General features: G+C 37.8%; 1 protein-coding gene across 2 annotated transcripts in view; it reads right to left on the minus strand.

The window, feature by feature from the left end:
• efl1 (elongation factor like GTPase 1) overlaps positions 1–15142 on the minus strand; it is a 102949-nt gene that overhangs the window by 22048 nt on the left and 65759 nt on the right. For both annotated transcript variants that reach the window (XM_079638265.1, XM_079638266.1), the window contains exons 16-17: positions 11673–11804; positions 4086–4233 (exon numbers count right to left, since the gene is read on the minus strand). In XM_079638265.1, coding sequence (XP_079494391.1) covers positions 4086–4233; positions 11673–11804 — 280 coding nt within the window. The remainder of the gene's footprint in view (positions 1–4085; positions 4234–11672; positions 11805–15142) is intronic.

Genomic DNA, 15142 nt, shown 5'->3' on the forward strand with positions numbered 1-15142 from the left:
ATCTCGTGCTTTAGCCGGAGCTTTTCCAAACCTTGACAAGACGGACTCCATTACAGCCCAGCCAAATTACACCTGAGGGATCTCTATCCCCATCAACAGCCAGTAACCGCGCTTGAGCTGAAAATGCTTTGGCGAAAATGTAACAAAACAAATTGATGAGTCTTTACTTCACAACGCCTGAAAACAGGACAAAATAACACTGCGAGAGACTTGTGTTAATTTACAGGCCCGCAGCTCGAGGCAGAGCACCAGATGGGGAGTGGATAAGAGCTCATTTGTGTCTCCTTACACCATTACACCATTTTTAGCGATGGAGCGCTGGTGCGATTTCACAAGCCAATCACTGCTCTAGCAGAGCCAAGTCAGGATCGTCAAATTTAATCTACATCCACAAAACATGACATATCCCTCTCTGGCTTCCCGCTCATTTGTGTTAATGTGACACTTTCTCACTCGATTTGCCCCTCGTCTCTTCTCTATATCTCTCGCAGGTCTTAACTCAAACTGATTTTGTAGTACTATCAATGAGATGAAGGACAGTTTCTGGAACAACAAACATATAACAAACCAGGACACGAGGCCAACACTACCGTAGCGGCACGTAGAAATCACAACAAAAGCCATTCTGGTGGGGTTTTGTGGCCAGTTTTATTTTCAAGCAAAACAGAAGAGCTTACCAATTACTAGTCACATAATTTACATTTAAAATGCACCAAGCAGTTGCATTAACAGTGCCAGGAGTTATCAAAGAATAACTTGTTTCATTTGCATTTTAGGTGACAGTTTGCATTGCGCATCAAAACAAACACATTGATTTTCTTTTCTTCTTCGAATGAGTACTGGTAATGAATTCATGAAATGATTTTTGGTCCAGTTGATATCCAGACGAGTGAGGATGCTCAGTTTTTAGTGGGAATGAACCCAATGGAGTACGAAAAAGTCAACAGTCCTTATTTCATTTCTAAACTGAATATTTTACCCTGACAGCTCAAATAATTTGCTGCATGTCCGCTTTCTCAAATTTTCATCAGGAAGACGTAATGTATAGCACATTTCCTCATATGTAATCTCCCCGTTTGAATAACATTTAGTAGATGTATTGCGACATTTATGACCAAGAATGTAACTTTTCTGTAGCTCAATGCACATTTGCACTACACATATAACTTTTTATATGCGTGACTTGCATATTTCATATATCTTCATAAAACTGACCTAATTAAACGTAAATGCATACACTAGACATAACCAGATACAATTCCACAAAATTGAAAATACATAATTGACAAACCAAATTCATCATTTTGTGGCTGGCAAATATTGACATTGTTTTAAGACCCACAGTCTGACCTAGATTACGGAGTTAGAAAATACTGAAAGAAGCGTCCAGCTACTGATATGCGAGGGCAGATGTGATGGATTTAGCAGCAAACGCTCCAACCAATATTTAGCAGGTGGTGCTGCTAATTTATGCGGATATGCTATTTATACAATGCAAAACCAAAGGGCAAGCCAAATGTACGCTGGTGTCTTATTAAAGTTGGAGAAAACATCTTCAACATTTTAATTATAAGGGTATGTTTCAAATCCAACTTTAACACTATAATATACTGTTCTTTGATCACTTTTGACTTGTAGACATGCTATATTGAGCTTGTTTTGTGTTAAGTCTATTTAATGTGCTGATTGTCCAATAAAATCAAGGAATTATACTTATTTTCCCCCAAATCACCTGAATGTCCTACTGCTGCATTCACAGTGTCACAGCAGCAGCCAAAAACAAAACCAAAAAACAATCCATGGCTTGCCTGAGCCATGAATAATTTGTCGAGTCAGTCTGTGTTGAGAAGAAGCCACAGAGGTGTGAATTAGTCTAAGCTCTACAATAGTACAGGAGGCTCAATGCTCAAAGACCGACATCAAGAGATATTGATCTGCAACCACCGCAGTGAAACAGAGATTGTGAGAGAAAGAGAAAATGATAGATTACAGAGAGATATAGTGAGAGAAATGGTATGAGATGATTGAGAATGGAGAGAGGAAAGAAATAGAAAGTGTTCGGGTGCAACAAAATGCAGATATCTGATAATGTGATGACGTATCACAGTAAAATATGCAAATCAAACATGAAATCAAAACTGACAATTTATTTCTCAGGTCGTGTTAAAAATGTTTCACCAGTGCAGGCTATTCTAATGAAAGTGTTTGTTTTCATAATATTTCATCATAATGCAATGAAATGACCTTGCCATGCAGGTGTAAATTTTTTTATTATTAACCAAATAATATATTTTTTTCAATTTATTTACAATTCAACCAAGCTGCATTATTTCCCGTTTCCTCACCCAAAAATGAGAAATTCTGTCATTAATTACTCACCCTCATGTCATTCTATATCCGTAAGATTTTTGTTCATCTTCGGAACACAAATGAAGATCTTTTAGATTAAATCTGAGAGCTTTCTGTCCCTCCATAGACAGCTATGCAACTGAGACTTTGACACAATTGCTTTATATGATGAACAGATAGAAGTTAGGCTTTTATTCACATAGAAACATTCATCAACTCACACATCAGTTGTGGTAAACGGAAGCTCACGCATGTTCGAACCAATGAGGTTCATTCTCGTGTTACGCAGCATGTTTGAGCTTCAGCGAGAACCAATGAGGTTCATTCTCGTGTTACGCAGCACACTTGAGGTTTGTTCTAGCGAGTCAAGCAGGTTATGAGCTTCTGTTTATGTTTGCTGATCAATGTTTATGTGAATAAAAGCCTAAATTCAATCTGTTCATCATATAAAGTGATAGTGTCTTTTTAGAATATTTTGACTAAACCACTCAATTCATATGGATTCATTTTACGATCTCTTTATGAACTTTTTGAAGCGTCAAAGTTTCAGTTGCGTAGCTGTCAATGGAGGGACAGGAAGCTCTCAGATAAAAAAAAAAAAATATATATATATATATATATATTATATATATATATAAGTCTTATGAGTTTGGAACGACATGAAGGTGAGTACCGGTAATTAATTACAGAATTTTCATTTTTGGAGGAACTAATCCTTTAATTATTCTGTTTTACCCAGAATTACAACACATAATGGAAATTATATCTTGTCAGTGCTCCATGTTGTCTAGCATGAAAAAACACACACAGCACACACATGAATAAAAATAACCCAGTCTCAATGGGCATCTATATGACAGCTGTCATAATCTTTCTTCTCTTCTAATATGCAGTTTAATTTACCTGCAGACTCGATATTATGAGCAGTATGATGGTAAACACATCTTTCTGAATGCTTTTGAAAGAAGTATCTTATGCTCACCAAGGCTATTTGATCAAAAATACAGTAAAAACTAGTGATGTAACAGCTCTGTAAAAAAACTAACCATACAGTTCTCAACCCACGGTTCAGCATGCACTTGCACCAAGGTTAATCTCAAATCTGACGACACATCTATAATAAGGTTTGTTGAAAAGAAACCCAATGGTTTTTAAGCTCTGCATGGGTTTCACGTGAGAGTAGCTGTACAATCAACTTTTAGTATGTAAATCTGTTTCTGACATCACAGTTCCTCGCGTGTTCAGTGAAGGAGAGAAGCAGCTGATAGAGCCGCTGCCGGCATCTTATAAATCTCCTGTCTGTGAACATTCTGGCTTACCAATACTATACTACAAAATGAAAATCTTTTGTAACATTATAAATGTCTTTACTGTGACATTTAATCAATTTAATGCACCCTACTGAAAGTGTTCATTTCTTAAAAATAAAATAAAAAATCTTACTGACCTCAAACTGACTGGTGGTGTGTACAGTATATATGTATGTATATACAGTACTGTGCATAAGTCTTAGGCACATTGTATTTATTTTTCACCGAAAAAAATTTATGGTTTTAAACCAGTTATTTATATCTTTTGCTGTAATGTGTCAGTAGGAAACCGTAAACTGATATTTCCTACTGACACACTACAGCAAAGGGTATAAATAGCTGGCTTAAAACCATTAATTTTTGGTAAAAATACTAACGGGCCTAAGTACTGTTTATGTTAGTGTGTATATGTGTGTGTGGCTTCACCTCTCTCTCAAGTCATCCAGACAGCGTTGAAGGTGCACTTCCCCTGCAGTGACCAGAACATGCTCTCCAGTCTCCTGAATCAACACTTCGGCACAAGGGTCGGCCTGGTTCAGCAGTCTCATACCCCGCACCAGCTTCGGCATCTCACCTGCAAACACACACATTTGTGTGAGCATTTCTTTTTTAACAAATTTTTTTAGAGCTGCTGTAATTTTCCTGTTATCAATGGCTATGTTTACATGCACACCTTTTCTTTTAATAGAGTTTCTTAGAAACAATCTGTATTGTATAAAGCACTATATGTTGCTCTCCCTGTGGTCTGTGTGGGTCCTGAAGCCCCAGGGATGGGACAACTATACTGTCAAAAAACACCGTCCTTCGGATGAGACGTTAAACCGAGGTCCTGACTCTCTGTGGTCATTAAAAATCCCAGGATGTCCTTCAGGAAAAGAGTAGGGGTTTAACCCCGGCATCCTGGCCAAATTTGCCCATTGGCCTCTGTCCATCATGGCCTCCTAATCATCCCCATATACTGATTGTCTACATCACTCTGTCTCCTCTCCACCAATAAGCTGGTGTGGTGGGCGTTCTGACACAATATGGCTGCCGTCGCATCATCCAGGTGATGGTTGAGGAGATTCTCCCTTCCATATGTAAAGCGCTTTGAGTACCCATAAAAGTGCTATATATATATATATATATATATATATATATATATATATATATATATATATATATATATATATATATATATATATATATATATATACATACAAATTATTATTATTATTATATAACTAAAGGAGACTTGACTCAACAAGAGGCTGTTGAAGGATGCACGTACACTATATTGACCCGAGAGCAAACCCTCAGCCCTCAGTTAGTTTCACAAACAGAGGATTTTAAAATAAAAAGCAGCAAAAAATGTTCTGTTAAACTCTAAGGGGGTCAAATGGGCTAAATTATTAAATTACCTAAATTATTATAACTGTTTTGGGTGCAAATCAAAAGTGCTGTTTGACATCAAAGCAAATTAATTTGGAACATGTTGTACTGACAGCAGTAACACTATGAGAGCTTTTTAATAAAGATGGTGAGTTTTCACCAGCGATGGCTTCTCTTGACCTGAAGGCAGCTGAAGTTACGGTTATGAAACTAAACTCTGAAAAAGCCCTCTGGGACAGTGATCTCCCTCACAATGAAGTCTAGTGTTTGTGTGTGTGATCAAGATCAGACAGTTCTTTGGTGTGCTAAACTGGGAAACATTTAACTTCCTCATTACAGCTGTGCTTGTGACTAATGCGTCCCACATGAGCGAGTGTGATGCTTTGAGATGGCCGGGGTTTCCATGCCATCATTGACCCTGCTAATGAGAATCACCTCTGAGTGAACCTGGAGAAGTCACCATTAAAGCACCTTTTTGAAAGATATTTGCACAACCCATTAGAGATGACAATTTAATCTGTATGCTTCTGCATCTATTTTATGGTAAGTCCTTGGAAGCTGCCATTGTAGGCTAGCCTGGTTCTACCAGATTCTCGTACATTTAATTTGTACCGAGAGTCTGGCCGCTCTACATTGACAAGCGTTAACTTCCTTGAAGGCGGGTACTCTGTTGAAGTTTAAAACTATTGGATCTGCCCAGAGCCACTCTGGATCTGCCATAACCAATCGCTAACGCTTGGTCGTGACGCATGACGACTCAAACTAGCGCACAACCTCAACGTCATCGTTCTCAGCCACTCCCTCTGTTTGCTGATTGGACCGGTAAAAAAATGACCGGATAAATTAAATGCTATGCATAATGCGATTAACTCAAAATCCTTAATGAGTTAAAATAAGTTTAGGGAAATACCGCAGATAAGTTACTGAAGCAAGAGAATTTGCATCATTAACGTAATTTACGTCACGCAGTTAGATGATCGTAGAAGTCGGGACTTTCACGTTTCGTTTCACGTTTCACTTTGAACCAGATGCCAAGTATAAGTTTAGCATAGATATTTCCACTCGCTGAACACTGACTGAGCGCTCGAGTTTCGCTCTCCGTCAAGCGATCATTGAGCTCAGCGTACCTGTCCTGTGTGTGATGTACCGTAAACTCTAGTGTGAAGGCGCGTGCTCGATGTCGCATTTCTCTCACGCATGCAAAGTGAGCGAGAGAGAGTCTTGCATACCACGCAAAATCGACGAGCTACATGTAAACGATATTCTTGTTTGTATTTTCCTGTCAAAATAACTGAGTTCATCTGGTATTATTCAGCTTTTAAGAACAAGCAGAAGAGATGCCGGTTTCTCCGGTAATGGGCGGAATTAATGCGCAAACGGCAATCTTATTGGATGGAACTCATTCCTGTTTTAATTTCAGCAAATCAGAGCAACGAACGCTGTCAAGGTGATTAACATTCATGAACCCAGCAGCTCATGTGTATGTTTTTTCTATATATTTTTTATAGACATTTAGATATTTAAAAAGCTGTGCCATTTTACAATTATATATATATATAAGTTTTTGCACTTCAATTAATGTGTAGAAGATAATGTTCACAGAATCAAATGTGACATTTGATGCGAGTTGAGCAGTCTTATTTTCCTCATTTTTTTTTAATGCTTTTGAATAATATGGGGGGCATGAATCGCAATATAATACTTGCTGTGTATAGAGTTCATTCACGTTGTTTCCACTCGGATTCAGGATAATGTTTTGACTGGTCATGTGTATGTTTAGTAATTCTGAATGGATCCATGTACTGTAGTCGGCATATAATGCAGTCAGGTCAAGGCGGTTGGTTTAGGGTTAGTTTGGCATCTCCATGTGATCCTGTTTGGTATCACAACTTGACTTGTCTAAAATTTCAAGAAGCTATTTGCTGTTACAGGCTAGGATGCCGGGGCCTAGGACAATTGGCTATGCCGAAGCCGTCCCTGCCGAAGCGCGTGCAACCACCGGACACCTTACCTAGACCCATCCCTTCTGATCACTACCCATCCTTCACAATTCCCTGGCACGACAAGGACACCAGATCCCCCTCATGATTTAATACTTTATTTCCCCCATTTTTGGACATTTTATGTTTATTTATGTTAATAAATGCCTCTCCGAGGCCTGACACCACTCCCACTGTGTCTGTCGTTTGCTCCTCCCGCCACAACATATACACATACATAGAAATAGGGATGGGACGATTACCGGTTTCACGATAAACCACGATAAAATGTATGGACGGTTAGTATTATCGTCTAAAATTTAATTATCATTAAAACCGTGTTTGATTATCACGATTTTAAAAACTCACTGTAAATCATGCCTAGCCAGCAACAGTCTGACGCAGTCGCAGCGCGCAATGTTGTTGTTTTTTTATTCGAGAAGGAATGGCGGATGGCAGCGACCGTGCTCGGGAGATTTTTCAGCCTTTTAAGAGGACCAAATCTGTATGGTCATATTTAGGCTTTTACAAAAGTCCTGAGGGAAACTTAATCGGGGATGGTTACCCTTTCTGCAGAACAAAAAGTCGCTGCAACAGAAACAATTCAAATCTGCCGAGTCGTCTTGTGTGACCAGCACCCACTGTTGTATAGAGCTGGTAAGTCCCGCCCCTCCGTAAAACCCCGCTGGACCTCAAAGTTGAAAAAGCGTCAATGCAAGTGAATGGGAGAAAATAATTATTTTCTGGTCCCGTTTGAATTGTGCCATGAATGTGAACATATGTTGTCTGTGAATTTTTTATATAATCTTTCATGTTACAAGTTTGACAGTATATGGTATGATTCGTCGGCTAGCAGTTGTGGAAAAGACATAACGAGAAAGACTACATGTCGCCTATGTGACGTCACCCCATAAAGTTGACTTACCCGTGATTTTCGCCAACCTCAACGATTTTGTCCTCTCCCTGAAAGAAGGCGGTGAAGTGCACCAAAGACACAGCCATGTCTAGCGGGATCCGTGAGCTAGAGCCGTGTGCTAGTGGTGTTGACGTTTCAAACGCGTCGAAAGCAGCGAAGAGTTGTAGTCCACAAAGTGCTCTCACACAAAGTCTACCCGTATCAAACTTCTACCCGCTAAATTGTAGCATTCTTCACACGAAAGATTATATAAAAAATTCACAGACAACATATGTTCACATTCATGGCACAATTCAAACGGGACCAGAAAATAATTATTTTCTCCCATTCACTTGCATTGACGCTTTTTCAACTTTGAGGTCCAGCGGGGTTTTACGGAGGGGCGGGACTTACCAGCTCTATAGCGAACGCAAGGCAAGTTAACTTTGACCTCAATACCAAAACTACGTCTGTGAAATAATTGGGTACAAAATGTTGTTTTGAGTTTAAGTATTTTAGCTCACTCACAAAGAAAAGTTTGCAGCAAGTGGCTTTGAGCCAAAGACGAAAGAACAAGTTCAAACAAGACTATTATTAAGAGTGCCATTTAAGGGATACTAATGTATAGATTAATTGTACACTTATTACACCGATTTTTTAACCACATAATTACGGGGACATATTGAATTGAGATTAACGTTAATGTTTTAAATCTTACTTGTTTATAAATCGATTTTGTACAGCGAGCGTACAAAACAATCGTCCAGTCAAGATGATCACAACCAGTGTTGGGCAGTAACGCGTTAGAAGTAACGCGTTACTGTAATCCCATTACTTTTTTCAAGTAACGAGTAAAGTAAGGGATTACAATTGCAAAAACAGTAATTAGATTACTGTTACTTTCCCGTAAGGAGGCTGCGTTACTGCGTTACTGTGATTTTGTTTCGTTAGACTGTCTCGTGAGTCGTGACTTAATTTGAGCCGGAACACGCCCGACGTTGGATACGGAACCTTTTTTATTGGATCCGGCACCTCCTATGTCACTATGGAAAATTAATCGCCTAAAAAATAAAAAAAAATACTATTTGTGTAGCCTAGTGTTCAATGTTGTTATCGATAGAGCTGCGCGAATGGGGTATTATTTATTTAATCCGCAACCGCATCACAAAACTCATCATCCGTAAATGCTGGTGCGAGCCGCGAGAAAGCCCTTGTCTGTTCTAGAAAGGATGCAGCAAAGATATTTAATGCTAATTTATCATGAGACATCGGCCTACGCTGAGTTTCATTCATTTATGAGGTGCGCGCTCTAGTTAACAATGAAAGTGAAAGTGAACGCGGTGCGCCGGCTCCTCCATGTCACGGTTATTGTCTGCTATATTTGCCTTGTATTTGTTAAATGAAACATTTATTAAAATAAGATACAAAAAGAATTGAATTTATTCAAAACGAAATTCACTTTAAAGAAAGGCTTTTAACAATGCAATGCAAGTGAACGCGGCGCGCTACCGCCTCAATGTCACGGTTATTATATTGTCTGCTATATTTGCTTTTTATTTATTAAATACATGCAATTGGTTGATGCAATATTTATTAAAATTAAGATACAATTTATACAAAACGAAATTCACTTTAAAGAAAGGCTTTCTACGTCTGAGAGACTTTCATTTTAATTATTTTATTGCTGTATTTTATTTGAATCTATTCGAATAGAGGATTTTACAAAAAAATATTTGCATTTTTATATGCTGGAATATGCAGAAATATAAGTTAACAGAAGAAGGACTTTGTGTATTTCGTTAAAATATGGTGGACTCTGCAGAAATTGGTTAAAAGTTCAACATTTTTCTTCAAGTATGAGACAGTTGCATTTAATTACATTTTTTGGTTGATGCAATGTGCATAAAGTTAAAATATTGAAACTAATTAAAAAAGTTTTAAAAAAGAGAATGTTTAATTTGATTCAATTTTAGATGATGGAATTTGCAGAAAGAATAGAATTAGGCTGAAAGGTCTGCTTTTATAGCGTATTCAGGTCGTGCATCATGTTTTTGAAGTAAAGTAACTAGTAAAGTAACTAGTAAAGTAACTAATTACTTTTGAAAATAAGTAATCAGTAAAGTAACTGGATTACTTTCTTGGAGAAGTAATCAGTAATCAGTAACTAATTACTATTTCCAAGTAACTTGACCAACACTGATCACAACAATATGATCAAACTCTGTAAACAATAAATCAACTCTGATTTCATTTTCAATACAATCAAAAACGGAGACACAAGACGGCAAGTTGTATTTGAATGAAACGAGAGCGCGCCCGTTGTGATACATGGATGTGCGCTGTGTTATAATGCGTTTCTATGACGACGGTCATTATAGAGCTGGTAAGTCCCGCCCCTTCCGTAAAACCCCGCTGGACCTCAAAGTTAAAAAACCGTCAATGCAAGTGAATGGGAGAAAATAATTATTTTCTGGTCCCTTTTGAATTGTGCCATGAATGTGAACATATGTTGTCTGTGAATTTTTTATATAATCTTTCATGTTACAAGTTTGACAGTATATGGTATGATTCGTCGGCTAGCAGTTGTGGAAAAGACATGACGAGAAAGACTACATGTCGCCTATGTGACGTCACCCCATAAAGTTGACTTACCCGTGGTTTTCGCCAACCTCAACGATTTTGTCCTCTCCCTGAAAGAAGGCGGTGAAGTGCACCAAAGACACAGCCATGTCTAGCGGGATCCGTGAGCTAGAGCCGTGAGCTAGTGGTGTTGACGTTTCAAACGCGCCGAAAGCAGCGCCGAGTTGTAGTCCACAAAGTGCTCTCACACAAAGTCTACCCGTATCAAACTTCTACCCGCTAAATTGTAGCATTTTTTCACACGAAAGATTATATAAAAAATTCACAGTCAACATATGTTCAAATTCATGGCACAATTCAAACGGGACCAGAAAATAATTATTTTTTCCCATTCACTTGCATTGACGGTTTTTCAACTTTGAGGTCCAGCGGGGTTAGCGGAGGGGGCGGGACTTACCAGCTCTATAAGAAAGGAAATGCCACAGAATAGAATCTTGCTTAAAAAAGTGCATAGAGCTGCTTGTTTTATTTGTTGTTTGTTGATTTTCAAATATAAAACTTGTTGAAATGTTTTCAATGTGAGCATCAGTTATTTTTGAACACATTGATTCATCACACATTTTGTTTGAACAAAACCGTGATAATATTGATAATCACGATAATTTTGGTCACTATAATCGTGATATTAAATTTTCATACCGTCCCATCCCTACATAGAAACACAGCTCACTACGTTATGTAACTTAATCATCTCACACACTTGAAGAAAGAAACTAAGTGTTGACAAATGATGACAAAATAAACGTGTTAAAGAAGATAAATGGCGTATGCTTAATTTCACAATAAGTGTGTGATGTATCGAGATTATTAGCCCAAAAGGGTGCGAAATTTAATTATTACACACACTTGAAAAAAGAAACTAAGCTTACTAAATATATACTCGGCCTAAAAAGTTTCTATTGCATGCAGAACTTGCCCCAGGGCAGAGAAAAAAATAACTGCTTGTTCATTTAGACGGTGCGTCAATGCGATGAGTCAACGCACTCTTCTTTGCTTATCAGTTGTTTTTTCTTTATGTGTCTGATAGTTTTCTGCAATGCTTTACCTGCTGCACCACTATACAAAAAGGTACTCAAGGTGAATGTGTTCTGTGTTTGTATGTGGCTGCTTTTGCTCATCAACACGTACTTGGATGTTTGGGCTCGATTGCTACTCTGACGATGGGCGTAGCTTCAAAGTTGAGTGGCGTGAAGGGTGGGCAGGCAGGAGATGTGGAGATGGTGGCCGACTTGAGAATGAATTCCTCCATGCCACCAATACCTGCAGAGATACAAACAACATTAAACTAAGCTGCATTCAAAAGACCAGTCAAACTGTTTTACACAGGATTTTAAACCTCATAAAAAGAGTTGTTAAAAAAAAAATGAAACATTATTATTTATACAACGGCTTCCTGACATAACAAAGGCCCCTGTGTGTGCCCGTTTAGGTGGGAGGTTGTGTGAGTAAGAGTGGAAGCATGTGTTTGTGCACGTTCTGATGGAAAAATATACTTTCAAGAACTTTTGCAATAGTGCTGCGATGGAAGAACACTAAATTCTAGTGGTGATATGACATCTGGCCTAGGGCAACATCCCTAAAAAAAAAAAAAAGTGTACTTCGTCACAAGAAGCTACTAGAAGATAAACAAAACAAGAAAGTCCAGTGGTTTTTGCTTTTCACGCGTGTGGGCCTGGGTTCAAACTCGTCTTTAATAAACCAAAACAAATTTCAACAACATATCAGTATGTTAAAACTTTAAATATACACAAATTTGACAAGCTGCAATGTAATGATATTTATTGTGGAATATAAATGGAATCTAAAAAAAATTAATGATATAAAAACATGCTGTCAAAATTTAAAAAAAAAAATCCCAGTTTAACGAGGTAAAATGACTAAAATACTTGTGATCCGATTAATACCAAAAACAGGGTCAAAATCATTCCAGCTGAATTTAAAACCACTAGTCAAGAATGAAAAAGTAAAAAATAGACAGAAAGCAACATTAGGTTTTTAAAATAAAATGCAAAATAGATCAATTTTGAGAGAGAATGAGAGTGGTAAAAAAGAGAAAACTTTTAGGGACTGATGCATTTATATAAAAACTGACTGATAGGGACAACCGAATGAAGCATTTCAGTGGCTCGGCAGGAAGACCATTTCACTTGCCGCTCAAATCCCATTCAGTCGAATTACATCAGGTCCAAGAGTGCTTCCATCAGGAGAGCAGAGCCCCGACTCGAGAGGTTAGTTTGTTCAGTCAATGAACCAGCCATGAGTCAAGAGCTTCTGTCACAGGCTGGGCTTATTAAGGGCCAATTCCAGACAGACTCGCAATCGTGTTCATGAGCAAACACCTGGAGGCTGTAAAGACGCTAATAAAAATGGCTTAACGGTAATCACAGCGCGGGCCGTATGAAGTCTCAAGTCTGAGGGTCCTGGCGGTGTTGACTCGCTGGGTCGATCTCTCCCACGAGATCAGTATCTGTGCATTCAGAGCATGACATCATGGATCGGCTCACAAAGGTTTAATTATAGCGCCACCATCGTGCAGACGTATAGCAAATATAGGAAAATAAACCATGTATACAATGTCAAATGTGCAAAACATTAAAGCTCCTACATTAATTTAAACCGGAAGGGTTGTTAATGCAAAGCGAGATTTACAATTGATGAATTGCTCATCGGAGGAATCGGATGATTCTTTCTGTAAGTGTTTGCATATGTCTGGATCATGGTTTTTCAGGGCAAGATGTTGCACAGATGCCTCGAGGCGTGGGAAACGAGACCGTCTCTTTAGTTTAGAACACACAGACTAGTTTGGAACTATTTTAGAACACAGCATCCAATCAACTCTTTGGAAAAACAGGAATCCTTCATTCTGATTGGTCAATTGTGACATTCTACGAATATGTGAATATTTCTGTATTCTGCATTTGACTGACCCAAGCACTTGATTTCCAACATATCTCTGCTAGTTTCATGTCTCTCGTTTCCCCCTTTGGTCTCTTTCTTCTCACATAAATAATTTCAAACAATTTTCAAACTCAAATTTTTTATTTATTTATATATATATATATATATATTTGGTAAGTAGCAGTAAAATAAGCTAACTAATGTCCATTTATCAAGTTGTACTCGCAAAGTCAACCACTTCTGGGTGATACAAGATCAAACTCAGGGTTTAATCCATCCCTTTCTGAATTATACAGAGCTTTAATCCAATCTAAATAAGTTTAAAGGTAAGTTTATAACTTTTTCAAATATTGAGTATAATATGCTATTGCGAATTGAGCCAATGATGTTTGTAAACAACTTCTCAGAATACTCCCCATCTACCATTGGTCACAACCGGTCAGAACAAAACAAACCGAACAATGTTTTGATAGTGCCACAGTTTTTCTCACACTTTTCGGCAGAATTGTCTTTTGGATGGATCACTACAGTATAGTTGTCAATCCACATATATAGGAAAATACTGGATCATTGGAACATTGGAATAGCAAACTATCTTAATGTGGATATATATATACATATATATATATACATATATACAAGTAAGCCAGGATGATACTCCAAAAAGTATGTGGCACTACAGTGTCAAAATGTTGTTGTGTTTGTCTGAGCAAACAACCAAAACCACACTGGTTCAACCAATGGTGTAAGTTTAGGGGCGGAACTATCTGTTTAGAACTATTTAGAATTGTATATATTATTTCTGCCATAGAAAATATGGTAAGAGTAGTATAATACAGTAGTATGTAGTATGCTACAACGAATCAGTGTTGTCATTGTTGTGTAAAAATAAAAATACAATTAAAAAATGTTATTTGAAATGAGGCTGAAATAAAATAACAAATATTAGATAAAAAGCTTAGAAACGTTTAACAAAACTTAGGCAAATGACTGAAATAAAATAAGTTTTAGATTATGCAGTAAAATTAATAAAAATTAAAGAAAAATAAATCAAAGCTAAATAGAAAAAACAATAACTAATGAAAAAGACAAAAGCACAAAATTAATAAACCTTAAATTTAAAGTAAAAATGAAAACTGAAAAAAAAAACTAGAAAACATTCTACAATATGAATACTACAATGATATATAAATACTATAATATTATTTGAATAATACTAAAATAATTCAAACATGCAGAAATTAAACTACTAGAATTGTAGTTAAAGGTCTATACCTTTATTTCATTTGATTTCTCTGGTGACAGCAGGAAGAGAGGAGGCTGAATGATTTGAAAATAAGTTATTCTACCCCTCCTCTACCAACAGTCTTTTAACCTGCGAGTCACTCGTTCATCACTGAAAGTCAAGCCACATGCAGCGGTCAGTCTAGACACAAGAGCTCTTTGTGTGTGTGACTCTTTAATGCGGGCCCGAGGCACACTGCCATATTTATCCACAGCGCTGATGATTTCCTGTTCGTGTTGACCCCTCTCACCCCCTCCTCCCGAAGCACTGATCCAGGGCCAGCTCGTCCCCATCTAACCCGTCGTACAGCCCACGGCACAACGGATCTCAGATCAGCGACTCGGGACAAATGCAGGCTCTCTAAAAACAAGCAAATCCTCCGCTCATCGGCATCAGATGGTGTTTTAATGATTGC

Source organism: Phoxinus phoxinus (genome assembly GCF_949152265.1).
Source record: "Phoxinus phoxinus genome assembly, chromosome: 2".
Lineage (NCBI taxonomy): Eukaryota > Metazoa > Chordata > Actinopteri > Cypriniformes > Leuciscidae > Phoxinus > Phoxinus phoxinus.